Source organism: Bombina bombina, chromosome 8 (genome assembly GCF_027579735.1).
Source record: "Bombina bombina isolate aBomBom1 chromosome 8, aBomBom1.pri, whole genome shotgun sequence".
Classification (NCBI taxonomy): domain Eukaryota; kingdom Metazoa; phylum Chordata; class Amphibia; order Anura; family Bombinatoridae; genus Bombina; species Bombina bombina.
In genome coordinates, this window is record NC_069506.1 from 186390292 (window position 1) to 186404913 (window position 14622).

The 14622-nt window shown below is 39.7% G+C and overlaps 1 protein-coding gene across 1 annotated transcript in view; it reads right to left on the bottom strand.

The window, feature by feature from the left end:
• Positions 1 to 891: 891 nt before the first annotated feature.
• Positions 892 to 14622, bottom strand: part of LOC128638672 (circularly permutated Ras protein 1) — a 184251-nt gene continuing 170520 nt past the window's right edge. Inside the window, exons 11-15 of the mRNA XM_053690786.1 lie at positions 9123 to 9234; positions 8114 to 8254; positions 3318 to 3414; positions 3007 to 3048; positions 892 to 1252 (exon numbers count right to left, since the gene is read on the bottom strand). Coding sequence (XP_053546761.1) covers positions 1166 to 1252; positions 3007 to 3048; positions 3318 to 3414; positions 8114 to 8254; positions 9123 to 9234 — 479 coding nt within the window. The 3' untranslated portion in view covers positions 892 to 1165. The remainder of the gene's footprint in view (positions 1253 to 3006; positions 3049 to 3317; positions 3415 to 8113; positions 8255 to 9122; positions 9235 to 14622) is intronic.

A 14622-nucleotide genomic window follows, 5' to 3' on the forward strand; every position in this document is an offset into this window, starting at 1 on the left:
ATTTCAAGGTCCTGGAGTGGCCTAGTCAGCCTCCAGATCTCAACCCCATTGAAAACCTTTGGAGGGAGTTGAAAGTCCGTGTTGCCCAGCGACAGCCCCAAAACATCACTGCTCTAGAGGAGATCTGCATGCAGGAATGGGCCAAGTGTGACAACCTTACAGAAAACGTTTGACCTCTGTCATCGCCAACAAAGGATATATAACAAAGTATTGAGATGAACTTTTGATATTGACCAAATACTTATTTTCCACCATAATATGCAAATAAATTATTTCCAAATCAGACAATGTGATTGTCTGGATTTGTTTCCACATTTTGTCTCTCATAGTTGAGGTATACCTATGATGAAAATTACAGGCCTCTCTCATCTTCTTAAGTGGGAGAACTTGCACAATTGGGGGCTGACTAAATACATTTTTGCCCCACTGTGTGTGTGTGTGTATGTATGTGTGTGTGTGTATATATATATATATAGGGAAAATAGTTTCTCCTTTACCTACCTGGGCTTGTAGGGCAGACTGATTTCCAAATAAAGGTTTTTAGTAAAACCCTATAGGGAAAAGGGTAAATGTTTGTGTAATGTAACAAGTCCAATCTCAAATGATTAATATAGCCATAGTATAGACTATGAACAGAGGTCTTAGATCTTGTTGTCTGACACCCCTAGACCAGCTATAGGACTCCCCTAAGTACAACATGCGCAGCAAATTTATGGCTTTTGACACCTTTTAGAATTAGTGGTTCTCCAGTGATGATTGGGATACTTTGCACCCACCTAGAACAACGAAGCAGCCTGCACACAAACCTTATCTCATAGATGTAGTGCTTTCTATTGAGAATGGATAACATATATTTATAAATATATTAACAAACACCATTTTCAGCTTCAATAGTGTAATACTGTTCTACCTGCTGACAAACAGCTCATTTATTTTTAATTTAGGTGTTAATAAATGTGTATAGTTTATTTGAATATACTTTACAAAATGACATAAAGATGTAAACATGTTAACAATTCAGGAAAAATATAGACACCAATCTAGCAGTTTAGATTTCATGCCAGGTGGTCCCCACTAAATATAGACGTTCCTAACACAGGTCACTCCCTTTTAAATAGTTCTGCTCTTTGCAATAAGATGTAATCAGCATCCCCTCTTCTATGCTTTACTCTGTGTGTTTCAGCTTGTTCAGTACCTTCTGTCTGGCTTTCTTCAGATGAAACATCATGGATGCCATCTCATCTGTCAATGACTACAAACATAATAATAATAATTATTTAGTATAATAATAATTATTTAGCAACTTACTGTATATGGAATAAACTTGTTATCATGCAATCCTTGTTTGCTATCCAGTGTTACAGTTTGATTTGATTAAATTGACAAGTAATGCATTTCAAATACCAATAGATATCTTTACGCTACATGTATATATTTGTTGCAAGTCATGTGACTTGTCACTGGAGGGGGAAAATTGCCAAATACGTTTGCCACTCTTGATTGGCATACCCAGTTTCCTGCTCAGAAGCAGCAATGTATGTGACTCCCGAGTGCTACTTTACCTGTTTATTTAAGGGGGCATAAAGTCAAAATTGAACTCATGATTCAGATACAGCATGCAATTTTAAACAACTTTACAATTTACTTCCACTATGTTGCTTTGATTTCTTGACATTCTTTGAAGGGCATACCTAGGTAGGTTCAATAGAAGCATTGCAGTGATAGGAACTAGCAGCAGATTGGTGACTGCACATATATCCCTCTTATTGGGTCACTCAATATGCTCAGCTAGCTCCCAGTAGTGCATTGCTGATCCTTCAACAAAAGGATACTAAGAGAATAAGCAAATTTAATAATAGAAATAAACTGGAAATTTGTTTAAAATTTTATATAATCTATTTGAATCATGAAAGAACATTTTTTCATATCCTTTTTACTCCTTTTCCGGCGTTAAACATAGAGGGCTAGATTACAAGTGGAGCGCTAAATATAGCTTGCATGCAAGCGATATTAGCACTCCACATTATCGTGCGCTGGTATTACAATTTAATCGCAATGCGAGCTCGCGGTCACATTGCTAGGAAGCATTGCACTCACCTGAGATCTGAACTTGTAATGGCTGGTTAATAATCGTGCTCCGTTTGGGGAAGCGTGATAATTTAGTGATCCACTTGTAATCTAGCTTAGTTAGTTAGGGAAAGTTAATGCCAAAATAACATGCTTTAACAGATTAGAGAATGCAATTTTTGTATCAGTGTTCCTTTAATCGGTCATGCTTTCATTTAAAAAGTATGACATTTAAATTACACAACCAAAATAAAAAAAATACATGATATACACAAGTGATAATGTAGAAAAAATCAGTACAGAACTGATAATGGTGTACACTTGTGAGGCACTCACTTTCCTAACAGTCTGTTAAACTAAAGAGCAAAGATAATGACTATTAGAGATGCGCTTAGTTAAAATATAACCTTTATTAGAATATTTAAAATAGAATGATAATCTACTCACACAACTTAAAAACACAAAGGAGTAAACCTGTTTATAAATGTTTGGCACTTGTTAAGTGGTAGAAGGGAAATTTCAATTTATATATCTATCCTAACCAAGGATGTCAGTATTAATCCATAGCTAGGGGATATACACCTGATTGTAATAGATGCTTTATTGGAGTATATTTGCATTTAATAGAGATATCAACAGTTATATTCAAAGTTGGATGATGCTAACTATGTCATGGAGTTCCTCCTTAACGGTCCATTATAGTGATTAGCGACAATTAGGATCAGCGACAATTTCTGCTTGGGACCTGCAGGACATATGAGTGGCTTTAACCATGCGTTTAACTCTTTGCAGGGGTTAAACACATCGTTTTGCAGCCTTGCTTGTTATGTAATGACATGCTCTAACAAATTTGAGTTTATAATTTTATCACTATAATGGCCCTTTAATGTCTCTGTTTATATAATGATAATATGGAAAATGTCTTTCCTAATAGCTTACCTTTATTACATTGTTCCTTGTGTTCTTTTCTTCATCAGTTTTCTGCAATGTTCCATAAATAATATTAATATAAGAAAACCTTAGAAATAAGAAAAACACAGTTTTACAGTGTCATGCTCTGTAAACATTTAAGTCTATCTAGTAAAATTAAATCTGTTTCCTAGCTTTGTATAAAGATGTGCTTACGAAATATCCATCTTACACACTTATGAGCATTCTCGCCTTAGTAAGTAACACAATTAGGATTTCATGAAATGGTTGTATTACTCGGGGGGAGGGGGGCGCATTGTGGTCCTTTAATACTTACGAACCTGCATATACATACTGAGATCTTCATAGATTGGGGACATAGCATTTTCCCATTCTCCATAGACTATCTGACTGTTGCCATTGTCCGCCTGCTGTTTCCTTGGGGATAAGAGAAACAAAGGCGTTAGAAATCCTGACTATAAACTGTGTATTTGATTTGTACTTCCTATTGCCCTTTTTGTATATAGCTACCAAGCACTTTAGCGGTCACCACACCATCTGCATTCCCTTAAAGGGACACTGAACCTAAATTTTTTCTTTTGTGATTCAGATAGAGCATGACATTTTAAGCAACTTTCTAATTTACTCCTATTATCAAATTTTCTTCATTCTCTTGGTATCTTTATTTGAAATGCAAGAATGTAAGTTTAGATGCCGGCCCACTTTTGGTGAACAACCTGGGTTGTTCTTGCTGATTGGTGGATAAATTCATCCACCAATAAAAAGTGCTGTCCAGAGGTCTGAACAAAAAACAGCTTAGATGCCTTCTTTTTCAAATAAAGATAGCAAGAGAACAAAGAAAAATTGATAATAGCAGTAAATTAGAAAGTTGCTTAAAATTGCATGCTCTATCTGAATCATGAAAGAAAAAAATTGGGTTCAGTGTCCCTTTAATAAATTAGTATTTAAAGAAACAGCTGTCCTGAAAAGGTCACAAAAAATATATTTGTCTAAGTGTTGCCAACTCTTATCCTATAAACCTCTACATTAGAAATATCTGCTCCCATTGCATAAAGCCCAATGAGACATAATATATATATGTTGTGTATCAAAACCAAGAGGAGTATTATAAGGTGGAGTTTTTTATTTGCTCCACTAGAAAGAATAAACTAAACACAGAAATCTGGTACGATGCCGCAGTTTGTATTATAAGTAGTTCAGTTTGCTTTGTCTAAAGTTTAGCATGTATGGCATCCAAATAAACGAAAAAGTATATTGTATGATTCCCTTAACAGTAGAATCTTTAAAGGGACATTGTACACTAGATTTTTCTTTGCATAAATGTTTTGTAGATGATCCATTTATAAAGCCCATCTGGGTGTGTTTTTGTAAAAAAAACTTATAGTTTTGCTTATTTTTAAATAACATTTTGCTGATTTTCAGACTCCTAACTAAGCCCCAAAGTTTTAGAGGTATACTGATGTATACAGATTTTAGACTGCTTTTGTTTGTATAATGAGTATTTTCATATGCAGGGGAGGGGGGAGGTTCTGCTCTCAGCCCCTTTCAGTGGGTGTCTCAGGCTAATATAATCAACAGTGCTAAATTGGGAGCTTCTAAGTAAATTTTTAAAAGGTTTTATACTGGATTTTGATATCCGTATCTGTGCATATTCTTCTTTATAGTAGTGTCTATTACATGCAGTTAAATTAAAATTGGTTTATACTGCCCCTTTAAGGAGCGCTTGAAACTTTAAAAACTAGGGGAGAGCTTTGTGGAGCGAGGCCGAGAGTTCCAAAAGATAGGCGCCATTCTGGAAAAGTCCTGTAAATGGGAATAGAAGGAGGTAACGAGAGGAGGAGAGCTGGAGGTCATGAGCAGAGCGAAGGGGATGAGAGGGAAAGTATCTGTAGACTAGGGGGCATATTTATCAAGCTCCATATGGAGCTTGATGCCCCTTGTTTCAGAAGTTATAAGTCTAAATACCGCTGACCATAACTTGTCCGTCTGCTCTGAGGCGGCGGACAGAAATTAACCCGATCGGGTTGAATGACACCCCTTGCTAGCGGCCGATTGGCCGCAAATCTGCAGGGGGCGGCATTGTACCAGCAGTTCACAATGCTGCTATGCTGTCGGCATTTATCGATGTGCGGCGGACATGATACGCTACTTCGTATCCTGTCCGCTCGCACATTGATAAATATGCCCCTTGGTCTGAGATATGGGGGGAGCAGAGTTATTAAGGGCCTTGAATGTCAGACTCAGGATTTTGTTTTTAATTCAGGAGGCTAGAGGAAGCAAGTGAAGGTACTAACAGAGAGGTGCAGCAGATGAAGAGTGACGTGTAAGGAAGATCAGTCTCACGGAGGCATTCATTATAAATTGTAAAGGAATTAGATGGCAACTAGGGAGACCAGAGAGGATGGAGTTGCAATAGTCAAAGTGGAAAATGATGAGAGTGTGGATTAAAATTTTAGTTGTCTTGTGTGAAGAAGGTGCACATTTTAGAGATGTTTTTAAGGTGGAAACCACAGGAATTGGCCAAAGACTGGATGTGAGGAGTGAAAGAAAGAACCAAGTCAAGTGTGACCCCAAGACATCAGGCATATGATATGCACTTCTCAGTTTTTTTGAAGCCCGATTCCTCTCGGAGTACAGTGAATGTCAGAGGGATGTGTAGGGAATATCACCTATTGAATGCAATGGTTTTCCTAACAGGGATCTATTTCATAGGTTCTCTGTTATTGGTCGTAGAGATTCATCTCCTACCTCCCTTTTCAGATCGACGATATACTCTCATATTCCATTACCTCTACTGATAACTGTTTCAGTAGTGGTTTGGCTATCTGCTATATGTGGATGGGTGTCTTTTGGTAAGTATGTTTTCATTACTTAAAACACTCTCAGCTATGGTTGGCACTTTGTATAATGTTCTAAATATATGTATTGTACTTATATTTGCCATGATTCAGGTTTCAGTATATTTCCTTTTTTGCAGACTGTCAGTTTCATATCTGGGAAATGCATTTTTCTGAAAAATTATTTCTTATCTGGGGTTTAGTCTTTTTCAAATTGACTCTTATTTTAAGAAAAGAATTGCGGGCTGTATTAGGCTTGCGAGGGCGCAAAAATGCCAAAATTTATTGCTTCATTCTTGGCGCAAGATTTTTTTGCGCGAAAGTTACGTTCGTTGGCGCAACTTCGTCATTTCCGGGGTCTTAGTTGGTGCCGAGTCCTTCACGAGGTTGCGTCATCTATGACGCTAGTGTTTCGTTTCCGGGCGTTTTTGGCGCCAAAAAATATTTTTCTGTTTGTTGTGCGTCATACTTGGCGCCAAATATTTTCATTATTTAAGACCCCATTCCTTGTGCCTCTGGCCTTTTTTCTATGTCAGAGGGCTATGCTGTTTGCATTTTTTCCCATTCCTGAAACTGTCATATAAGGATATTGATAATTTTGCTTTATATGTTGTTTTTTCTCTTACATTTTGCAAGATGTCTCAATCTGATCCTGTCTCAGAATCTACTGCTGGAATCCTGCTGCCTGATATCGGTTCTACCAAAGCTAAGTGCATTTGTTGTAAGCTTGTGGAGGCTATACCTCCAGCTGTGGTTTGTAATAGTTGTCATGATAAACTTTTACATGCAGATAATGTTTCCATCAGTAGTAGTTCATTACCTGTTGCTGGTCCATCAACATCTAATGCTCAGGATATTCCTGTAAATGTAAGAGAATTTATTTCTGATTCCATTCAGAAGGCTTTGTCTGCCATTCCGCCTTCTAATAAACGTAAAAGGTCTTTTAAAACTTCTCATAGAGTTGATGAAATTTCAAATGATCAACAACATACTGATTTATCTATCTCTGATGAGGATCTATCTGATTCAGAAGATCCTGCCTCAGATATTGACACTGACAAATCCTCTTATTTATTTAAAATGGAGTATATTCGTTCTTTATTAAAAGAAGTGTTGATTACATTAGATATGGAGGAGACTAGTCCTCTTGATATTAAAACTAGTAAATGTTTAAATACTGTTTATAAACCTCCTGTAGTTATTCCAGAGGTTTTTGCCCTCTAACTATTGCCTATAAACCCCTTTTTTTATTTATTATTATTTTTATTTTTTATTTTTTCTGTAGTGTAGTGGTTCCACCACCTCCCCCCTCCTGCAATCGCCATTTATACCCCCAAACTCCTTTTCTGTAGTGTAGCTGCCCCATCCCTCCCTGTTCCTTTAAAAAAAAATTCTGTAGTGTAGGGCACTCCCACCTCTGAGCCGCCACCCGCCTCCATCCCACACCTCCCGACGGCACCAGCAGAAGATCGTTATAGACGATGACACACAGTATCACCGTCTGTAATGATTAGGCATCTGCCCTCCTATGGAGACTAAGCACCGATTGTGCTCCTGCTCCATATGCGGCAGACGCCTGGAGCTTCAGGAGCTCCAGCTTTTGGCTGTCACATAACAGCTGAGAGTGCTGGAGGTTCCTGAAGCTGTCTCGCGCAGCGGTTAAAGGCCAGGTATGTTTGAGGAATACGTGAACGCACACGCGTTATTCGATGTTCAGATTTTTTTTTGCGCTAGTCGGTTATCGCTTGCGCAAAATAAATTTTTTTTTAACTTGTAATACAAGTGCAACTTGACTAGCGCAAAAAGTTTAACTCTAGCAGAGGTTTTTTTCTGCAATCGCAAAAAAAATCACTATACCGTGCCACTTGTAATCTAGCCCTAAAGATTAGATGGGTATGAGGAGAACCACAAGAGGGCTATTGCAAATTTTGTAGGATTGGAAGGCTTCAAGCAAGAGAGAATGGTCAACAGTATCAAAGGCTGCAGACAGATCAAGAATGATTAACAGAGAGAAGTGGCCTTTTGATTTTACTTTAAGTAGGTCATTAGTAACCTTAACTATTCACATGCAGAACTAGCTGCTAATATTTTGGTGTGTTTGATTTCTAAATATCATGGTAGACAAATCCCAATGCATAGATTTCAGGAGATAATTTCCTTCCAAAAGCAAGTAAATGACTTCAAAGCTTTATGGTTTGAATGAATCTTGTTAATAGATACAAAAAGCTAATGTATTCATTGATAATAAACTGTGAGTTTGTGTATGCTCTGGGACTTACAAAACTTCATCAATGAGGTCTTTCAATGCTAGTGCCACCTTAGTGGCCTCTTCCACGTGTCCTTCCATAACAAGTTGAGCACTCAACTGAGCACTGTGGATCTGAAGGACACTCACACTAATAGACTCCAGTGCAGCAGAGCTAATGTGAAGGAAACAAGAAAGGATAACTGTAAAATACATATATATATATATATATATATATATATAATGCATGTGTATGCAGACAATTAAAATTACATATATGAAAGGGATATGAAAGTCAGATAGAGCATGCCATTGTAAGGGACTTTTTAGTTCACTTATATTATCAAATTTGCTTTTTTTTGTATATTTGTTGAAAAGTATCAATGCACTAGTGGGAGCTAGTTGGTGATTGGTGGCTACACATATGTGCCTCTTGTCATTGTGTCACCAGATGTCTTCAGCTAGCTTCTAGTAGTACATTGCTGCTTTGGAGCTGACTTTAACTATGTGTTTAACTCTGTTGCAGGACTTGAACACACAGTTATATACAAGCAACAGCGCAAAAATAAAATACTTTAACACAGAACATTTTCTTTTTGTACTTTTATGCCCCTTCAAATGGCATTCTATATTTAACAATAAAGGAATACTGGAATTAAAAAGATCCTTGTATAAAATGAAGGAGCACATAGTGGCGTCTTACTTTTTCAAATATGCTTCAGTATAAAGTAAACTGGTAAAAATATGAATTCAGCAAGCTCCTAATGGTAACACAGACAGGGCTTAAGTTTAGCAGCACTTTTGACATGAACTTGTTAGGCAGTTGGGTACATTTTTCCATAGTGCAGATTCTCTGAAAAGGCAAGTTATATGTGTAATAAACTAAACTGGCTTCACTATGATGTCTAAGTAGCACAGTTTGTGCATTCCTAGGTAGATTTCTACAACGTGTATGTCAATAAACAAATGAACAAAAGTCAAACATGGATGAAATTGTTTGTTTCAGACATTTGTTTAGACTATGGGATGGCACTGCTACATACCTGTCATTGGTCACAGGCCTCCTCTGGCTTATAATGCGGTGCCCTTTCCTTCCATCCATAAGTGAGAAGGTTAACTGCACTTGTATGGGAAGCTGGGAATAGCGTAGCACCTCTGTGATTCCACAACACAACAAATTAAATTGGTTAGAGGAATCAAATTAGGTTAAAGGAACAGTAAACACTTTGTAATTAGAATGTTTTGTTGAGTAAGAGTGACATCTAGTTTAAGGATAGGATAGCTAATGGTGAAACACTTATTTTTATTATTATTTCTTTTTAAAGACACGAGTCCTCAGATTTCATCCTTACTTGTGGGATTACGCCTCCTGGCCAGCAGGAGGAGGCAAAGAGCACCACAGCAGATCTGTATATATATATATAGCTCCTCCCTTCCCTCCCACTCCAGTCATTCTCTTTGTCTGTGTTAGTGATAGGAAGAGGTAAAGTGAGGTGTTAGTTTAGATTCTTCAATCAAGAGTTTGTTATTTTAAAATGGTACCAGTGAGTGTTTTATCAAGGGTGTAGCCGTATTCCTTGTCAGCCTCTAGAGTAGAGCTACAGGTGGCTTTAAAGCAATGGGAACTGGTGGGACTTAACTCTCACTGCGCCTCCCATACTGTGTGCTGCCCTTCTTATGATGGTCTTAGCAGATATTAACTAAGGCCCTATCTGTATCCACAGGGCTGGGAGAGGGAGAAGACCTCTGGACCCTGTGAGAACTATCATGCTGTCGCACAGCAGCAAGGTAAGTGCAGTCTTTATTTCTGGGCAATATATATATCTCAGAAGTGACTATGCACTTATATTTTTTATGGTGGGGGAGATGGGGTCCTTTTATGAAAGACCTTCCCTTTTGAGCAGCTAGTGGTGTCACATGTTTCAGGATAACCGACGCTGTTTTTCTCAGTTATACCGGGACTAGGGGGACAAATAGTAAGAGAGCTCTCCTATTAGTTACTGGCTTTAGGTATGGGCAATGACGCTGGGGATTTTTTGACCGGAGCTTTTATTCAATCTGATAGGTTCCAGTACAGGGCTACATTGATGTTTTGTGTGCGGGGTTAATTTTGGCGCGTTCTGTCTCAGAAAACCCGCGCAGTGATTTTGTTCCGGAAGTTCCGCTGCTCCAGTAACCTGCTTCGTTTAACAATCTAGCAGGGCTAGATATCAGGCGGTCTTTAGTTTCAGCGACAGGATCGGGAGTCTTGCTATCCTGGTCGGTGTACTGTGGGGGCAGGTAGGCGCCTCAGCAGAACTGTTGTGGCGAAGAGGTGGTTTTTTTTATACTATCTAGATATTGCATTGCAATTGATGTCACTTTTTACTGTGCAGAAAAATTATTGACGTTTTATTTTTTTAAAGGCACAGTACTCGGTTAAAGTTTCAACAACCTGTTATATTACTGTTTGTAACCTTATATTTTTTCTTGGACCATATATTATAATTTCATTATTTAAAGGGGCCAAGACCATTTTTGTATCATGGATGCAGAAGATAACCAAAATGTTCCATGTGTTTGAATGGCAATGTGGAACCTCCTGTTACTTTTTGTCCCTCATGTGTTGAGAGGGCCTTACACTATAGAGATCAAATTGTGTTTGATAAAAGGTTGCCTAAAGCTGATGCTTCTCAGGAATCTACCGATGAGATGCAGAGTATGCCAAAGCTTTCTCCCCAAGCATCACAGCCTTTAACGCCCACTCAAGCGGTGCCAAGTACTTCCTCAGATTCTACTGCGGTCACGTTAAAGAACATAGCTGCAGTTATGTCATCTACACTTTCTGCCTTTCCCATATTTCAAGGCAAACGCAAAAGGAAAACCACGTGATCAATGTGGCTTCGGATATGCTGGCGATCTCAGAGGTACCTTCCCAGGGCTCTGAGTTGGAGGGTATGGAGGTCCTATCTGAAGGTGAGCTATCTGATTCAGGAAGTGCCTTACCACTGACAGATTCAGAAGTGGTTTCTTTCAGGTTCAAACTTGAACACCTCCGTTTATTATTGAGGGAGGTTTTGGTGACTCTGGACGACTGTGATTCAATAGTGGTTCCTCCAAAGAAGTTGAGTAAGTTGGACAGCTATCTGGAAGTCCCTTCTTATTCTGATGTCTTTCCAGTTCCCAAGAGAACTTCAGAGATTATTGCTAAGGAATTCCCTTCTCTCCTTCTCCCATTTTTAGGAAGATGTACCCTATAGCTGACACTATTAGGGATTCTTGGCAGACAGTCCCTAAGGTGGAGGGTACTATTTCAACTTTGGCTAAACGAACTACTATTCCTATTGAGGATAGTTGTGCTTTTAAAGATCCTATGGATAAGAAGTTAGAGGGTCTCCTTAAGAACATCTATGTTCATCAGGGGTTGCTATTACAACTGGCGTCTTGCATTGTTACGGTTACCAGTGCGGCTGCTTATTGGTTTGATGCTTTGGAAGAGTCTCTTAAGACTGAGACTTCCTTGGAAGAGATAAAGGATCGGATTAAAGCTCTGAAGTTAGCTAATTTGTTTATTACGGATGCTTCTTTGCAGATTACTAAGTTAGCGGCTAAGAGTTCGGGTTTTTCCATCTTAGCACGCAGAGCCTTATGGTTGAAGTCTTGGTCTGCGGATGTGTCATCCACGTCTAAGCTTTTGGCTATTCCTTACAAAGGGAAAACCCTGTTTGGTCCTGACTTGAAAGAAATTATTTCTGACATCACGGGAGGTAAGGGTCATCTCCTCCCTCAAGATAAAAGATCAAAACAGAGAGGTCGACAGAGTAATTTTCGTTCCTTTCGAAATTTCAAGGGAATCCCCTCTTCCTCTAAACAGGAAGGGAACTATTCACAAACCAAGTCTACCTGGAGACCCAATCAGTCTTGGAATAAGGGTAAACAATCCAAGAAATCTGTGGCTGTTCCCAAGTCAGCATGAAGGGCTGGCCCCCGAACAGGGACAGGATCCCTGGGCAATAGAGATAGTGTCTCAGGGATACAAACTAGAGTTCAGAAATTCATCTCCAGAGGAAGGTTTCTTCTTTCAAGATTGTCTGTAAACCAGATAAAAAGAGAGGTGTTCTTACGTTGTGTAAGAGACCTCTCCTTCATGGGAGTTATCTGTCCCGTTCCACTTCAGGAACAGGGGCAGGGATTTTATTCAAATCTGTTTGTAGTTCCCAAAAAAGAGGGAACTTTCAGACCTATTTTAGACCTCAAGTGTCTAAACAAGTTTCTCAGAGTTCCATCTTTCAAGATGGAAACTATTCGTACCATTCTTCCATTGATCCAAGACGGTCAATTTATGACTACAGTGGATCTAAAGGATGCATATCTTCATGTTCCTATTCACAGAGATCATCACAAGTTCCTGAGCACTGTTCCCTCTAAGACCAGTTTTTCGTGCGGCCCAACAGTAAAACAGTTAATCAAGTAACCACACCCAGCAATTAGCAAACATTGCACAATGCAGACTGGAAGGTATGGTTCTCTTAATAACTGTTTCACTGCTGGGCCGCACACAAAACTGGCCTTAGAGGGAACACTGTTCCTGAGGTTTGTTTTTCTGGACAAACATTTTCAGTTTGTAACTCTCCCTTTCGGTCTGGCCACGGCGCCACAAAGGTTCTGGGGTCTCTACTGGGGGTTCTAAGACCACGGGGCATTGCGGTGATGCCTTATCTGGACGATATTCTGATTCAGGCGTCATCTTTCCAACTAGCAAGATCTCATACCGACATTGTGCTAGCCTTCCTGAGAACTCATGGGTGGAAGGTAAATCTGGAAAAGAGTTTAATTCCTCAGACAAGGGTGCCTTTTCTGGGAACCCTGATCGACTCTGTGTTAATGAAAAATTTTCTGACGGAGGTCAGGAAGTTAAAAATTCTGAATACATGTCGAGCACTTCAGTCCAATCCTCGGCCGTCAGTGGCTCAGTGCATGGTAATTGGATTGATGGTGGCGGCAATGGACATTGTACCGTTTGCACGTTTTCATCTCAGGCCTCTGCAGCTATGCATGCTCAGGCAATGGAATGGAGATCATACAGATTTGTCTCCTCGAATAACCCTAGATCAGGAGACAAGGGACTCTCTCTCTTCTATGGTGGTTATCGCTGGATAATCTATCCCAGGGGACATGCTTTCGCAGACCCGCGTGGGTGATTGTGACAATGGATGCCATCCTGTTAGGTTGAGGAGCAGTCTGGAGCTCCTTAAGGGCTCAAGGAGTATGGACTCAAGCAGAATCTCTCCTTCCTATCAACATTCTAGAGTTAAGGGCGATATTCAATGCGCTTCAAGCCTGGCCTCAGATGGCCTCGGCCCAATTCATCAGATTTCAGTCGGACAACATAACGACAGTGGCTTACATCAATCATCAGGGAGGAACAAGGAGTTCCTTGGCAATGATGGAGGTATCCAAAATAATTCAGTGGGCGTCTGTCGGCGATCTACATCCCAGAGGTAGAGAACTGGGAGGCAGATTTTCTGAGCAGGCAGACTTTTCATCCAGGAAAGTGGGGGCTCCCTCCGGAAATATTTTCAAGCCTGATTCCCAGATGGGGTTCGCCGGAGTTGGACCTTATGGCGTCTCGTCAGAATGGCAAGCTTCCGAGATACGGGTCCAGGTATCCCCAGGCCGAGCTGATAGATGCTTTGGCAGTTCCTTGGTCGTTCAACCTAGCGTATGTACTTTCTACATTTGCTCTCCTTCCCCGGATTATTGCTCGAATCAAACAGGAGAGGGCATCAGTGATTCTCATTGCTCCTGTGTGGCCTCGCAGGATTTGGTATGCCGATCTGGTGGAAATGTCATCTCGGCCACCGTGGAAGCTTCCATTGAGGAAGGACCTTCTCATTCAGGGTCCCTTCCATCACCCAAATCTAGTTTCTCTGCAGCTGACTGCTTGGAGATTGAACGCTTAATTTTATCTAAGCGAGGGTTTTCTGATTCAGTCATAGATACTTTAATTCAGGCACGTAAGCCTGTCACTAGGAACATTTACCATAAGATATGGCGTAAATATCTTTATTGGTGTGAATCTAAGAGCTACTCATGGAGTAGGGTTAGGATTCCCAGGATGTTGTCTTTTCTCCAAGAAGGATTGGAGAAAGGGTTATCAGCAAGTTCCTTAAAGGGACAGATTTCTGCTTTGTCTATTTTGATACATAAGCGTCTGTCAGATGTTCCAGATGTGCAATCTTTTTGTCAGGCTCTGACTAGAATCAGGCCTGTATTTAGACCAATTGCTCCTCCTTGGAGTTTAAATTTAGTTCTTAAAGTTCTTCAAGGGGTTCCATTTGAACCTATGCATTCCATAGATATTAAGTTATTATCTTGGAAAATTTTTGGTTGCTATTTCTTCTGCTCGAAGAGTTTCTGAGCTTTCGGCATTACAAAATGATTCTCCTTACCTTATTTTCCATTCGGATAAGGTGGTGTTACGTACAAGACCTGGTTTTCTTCCTAAAGTTGTTTCTAACAATAATATTAATCAGGAGATTGTTGTTCCTTCCTTGTGTCTTA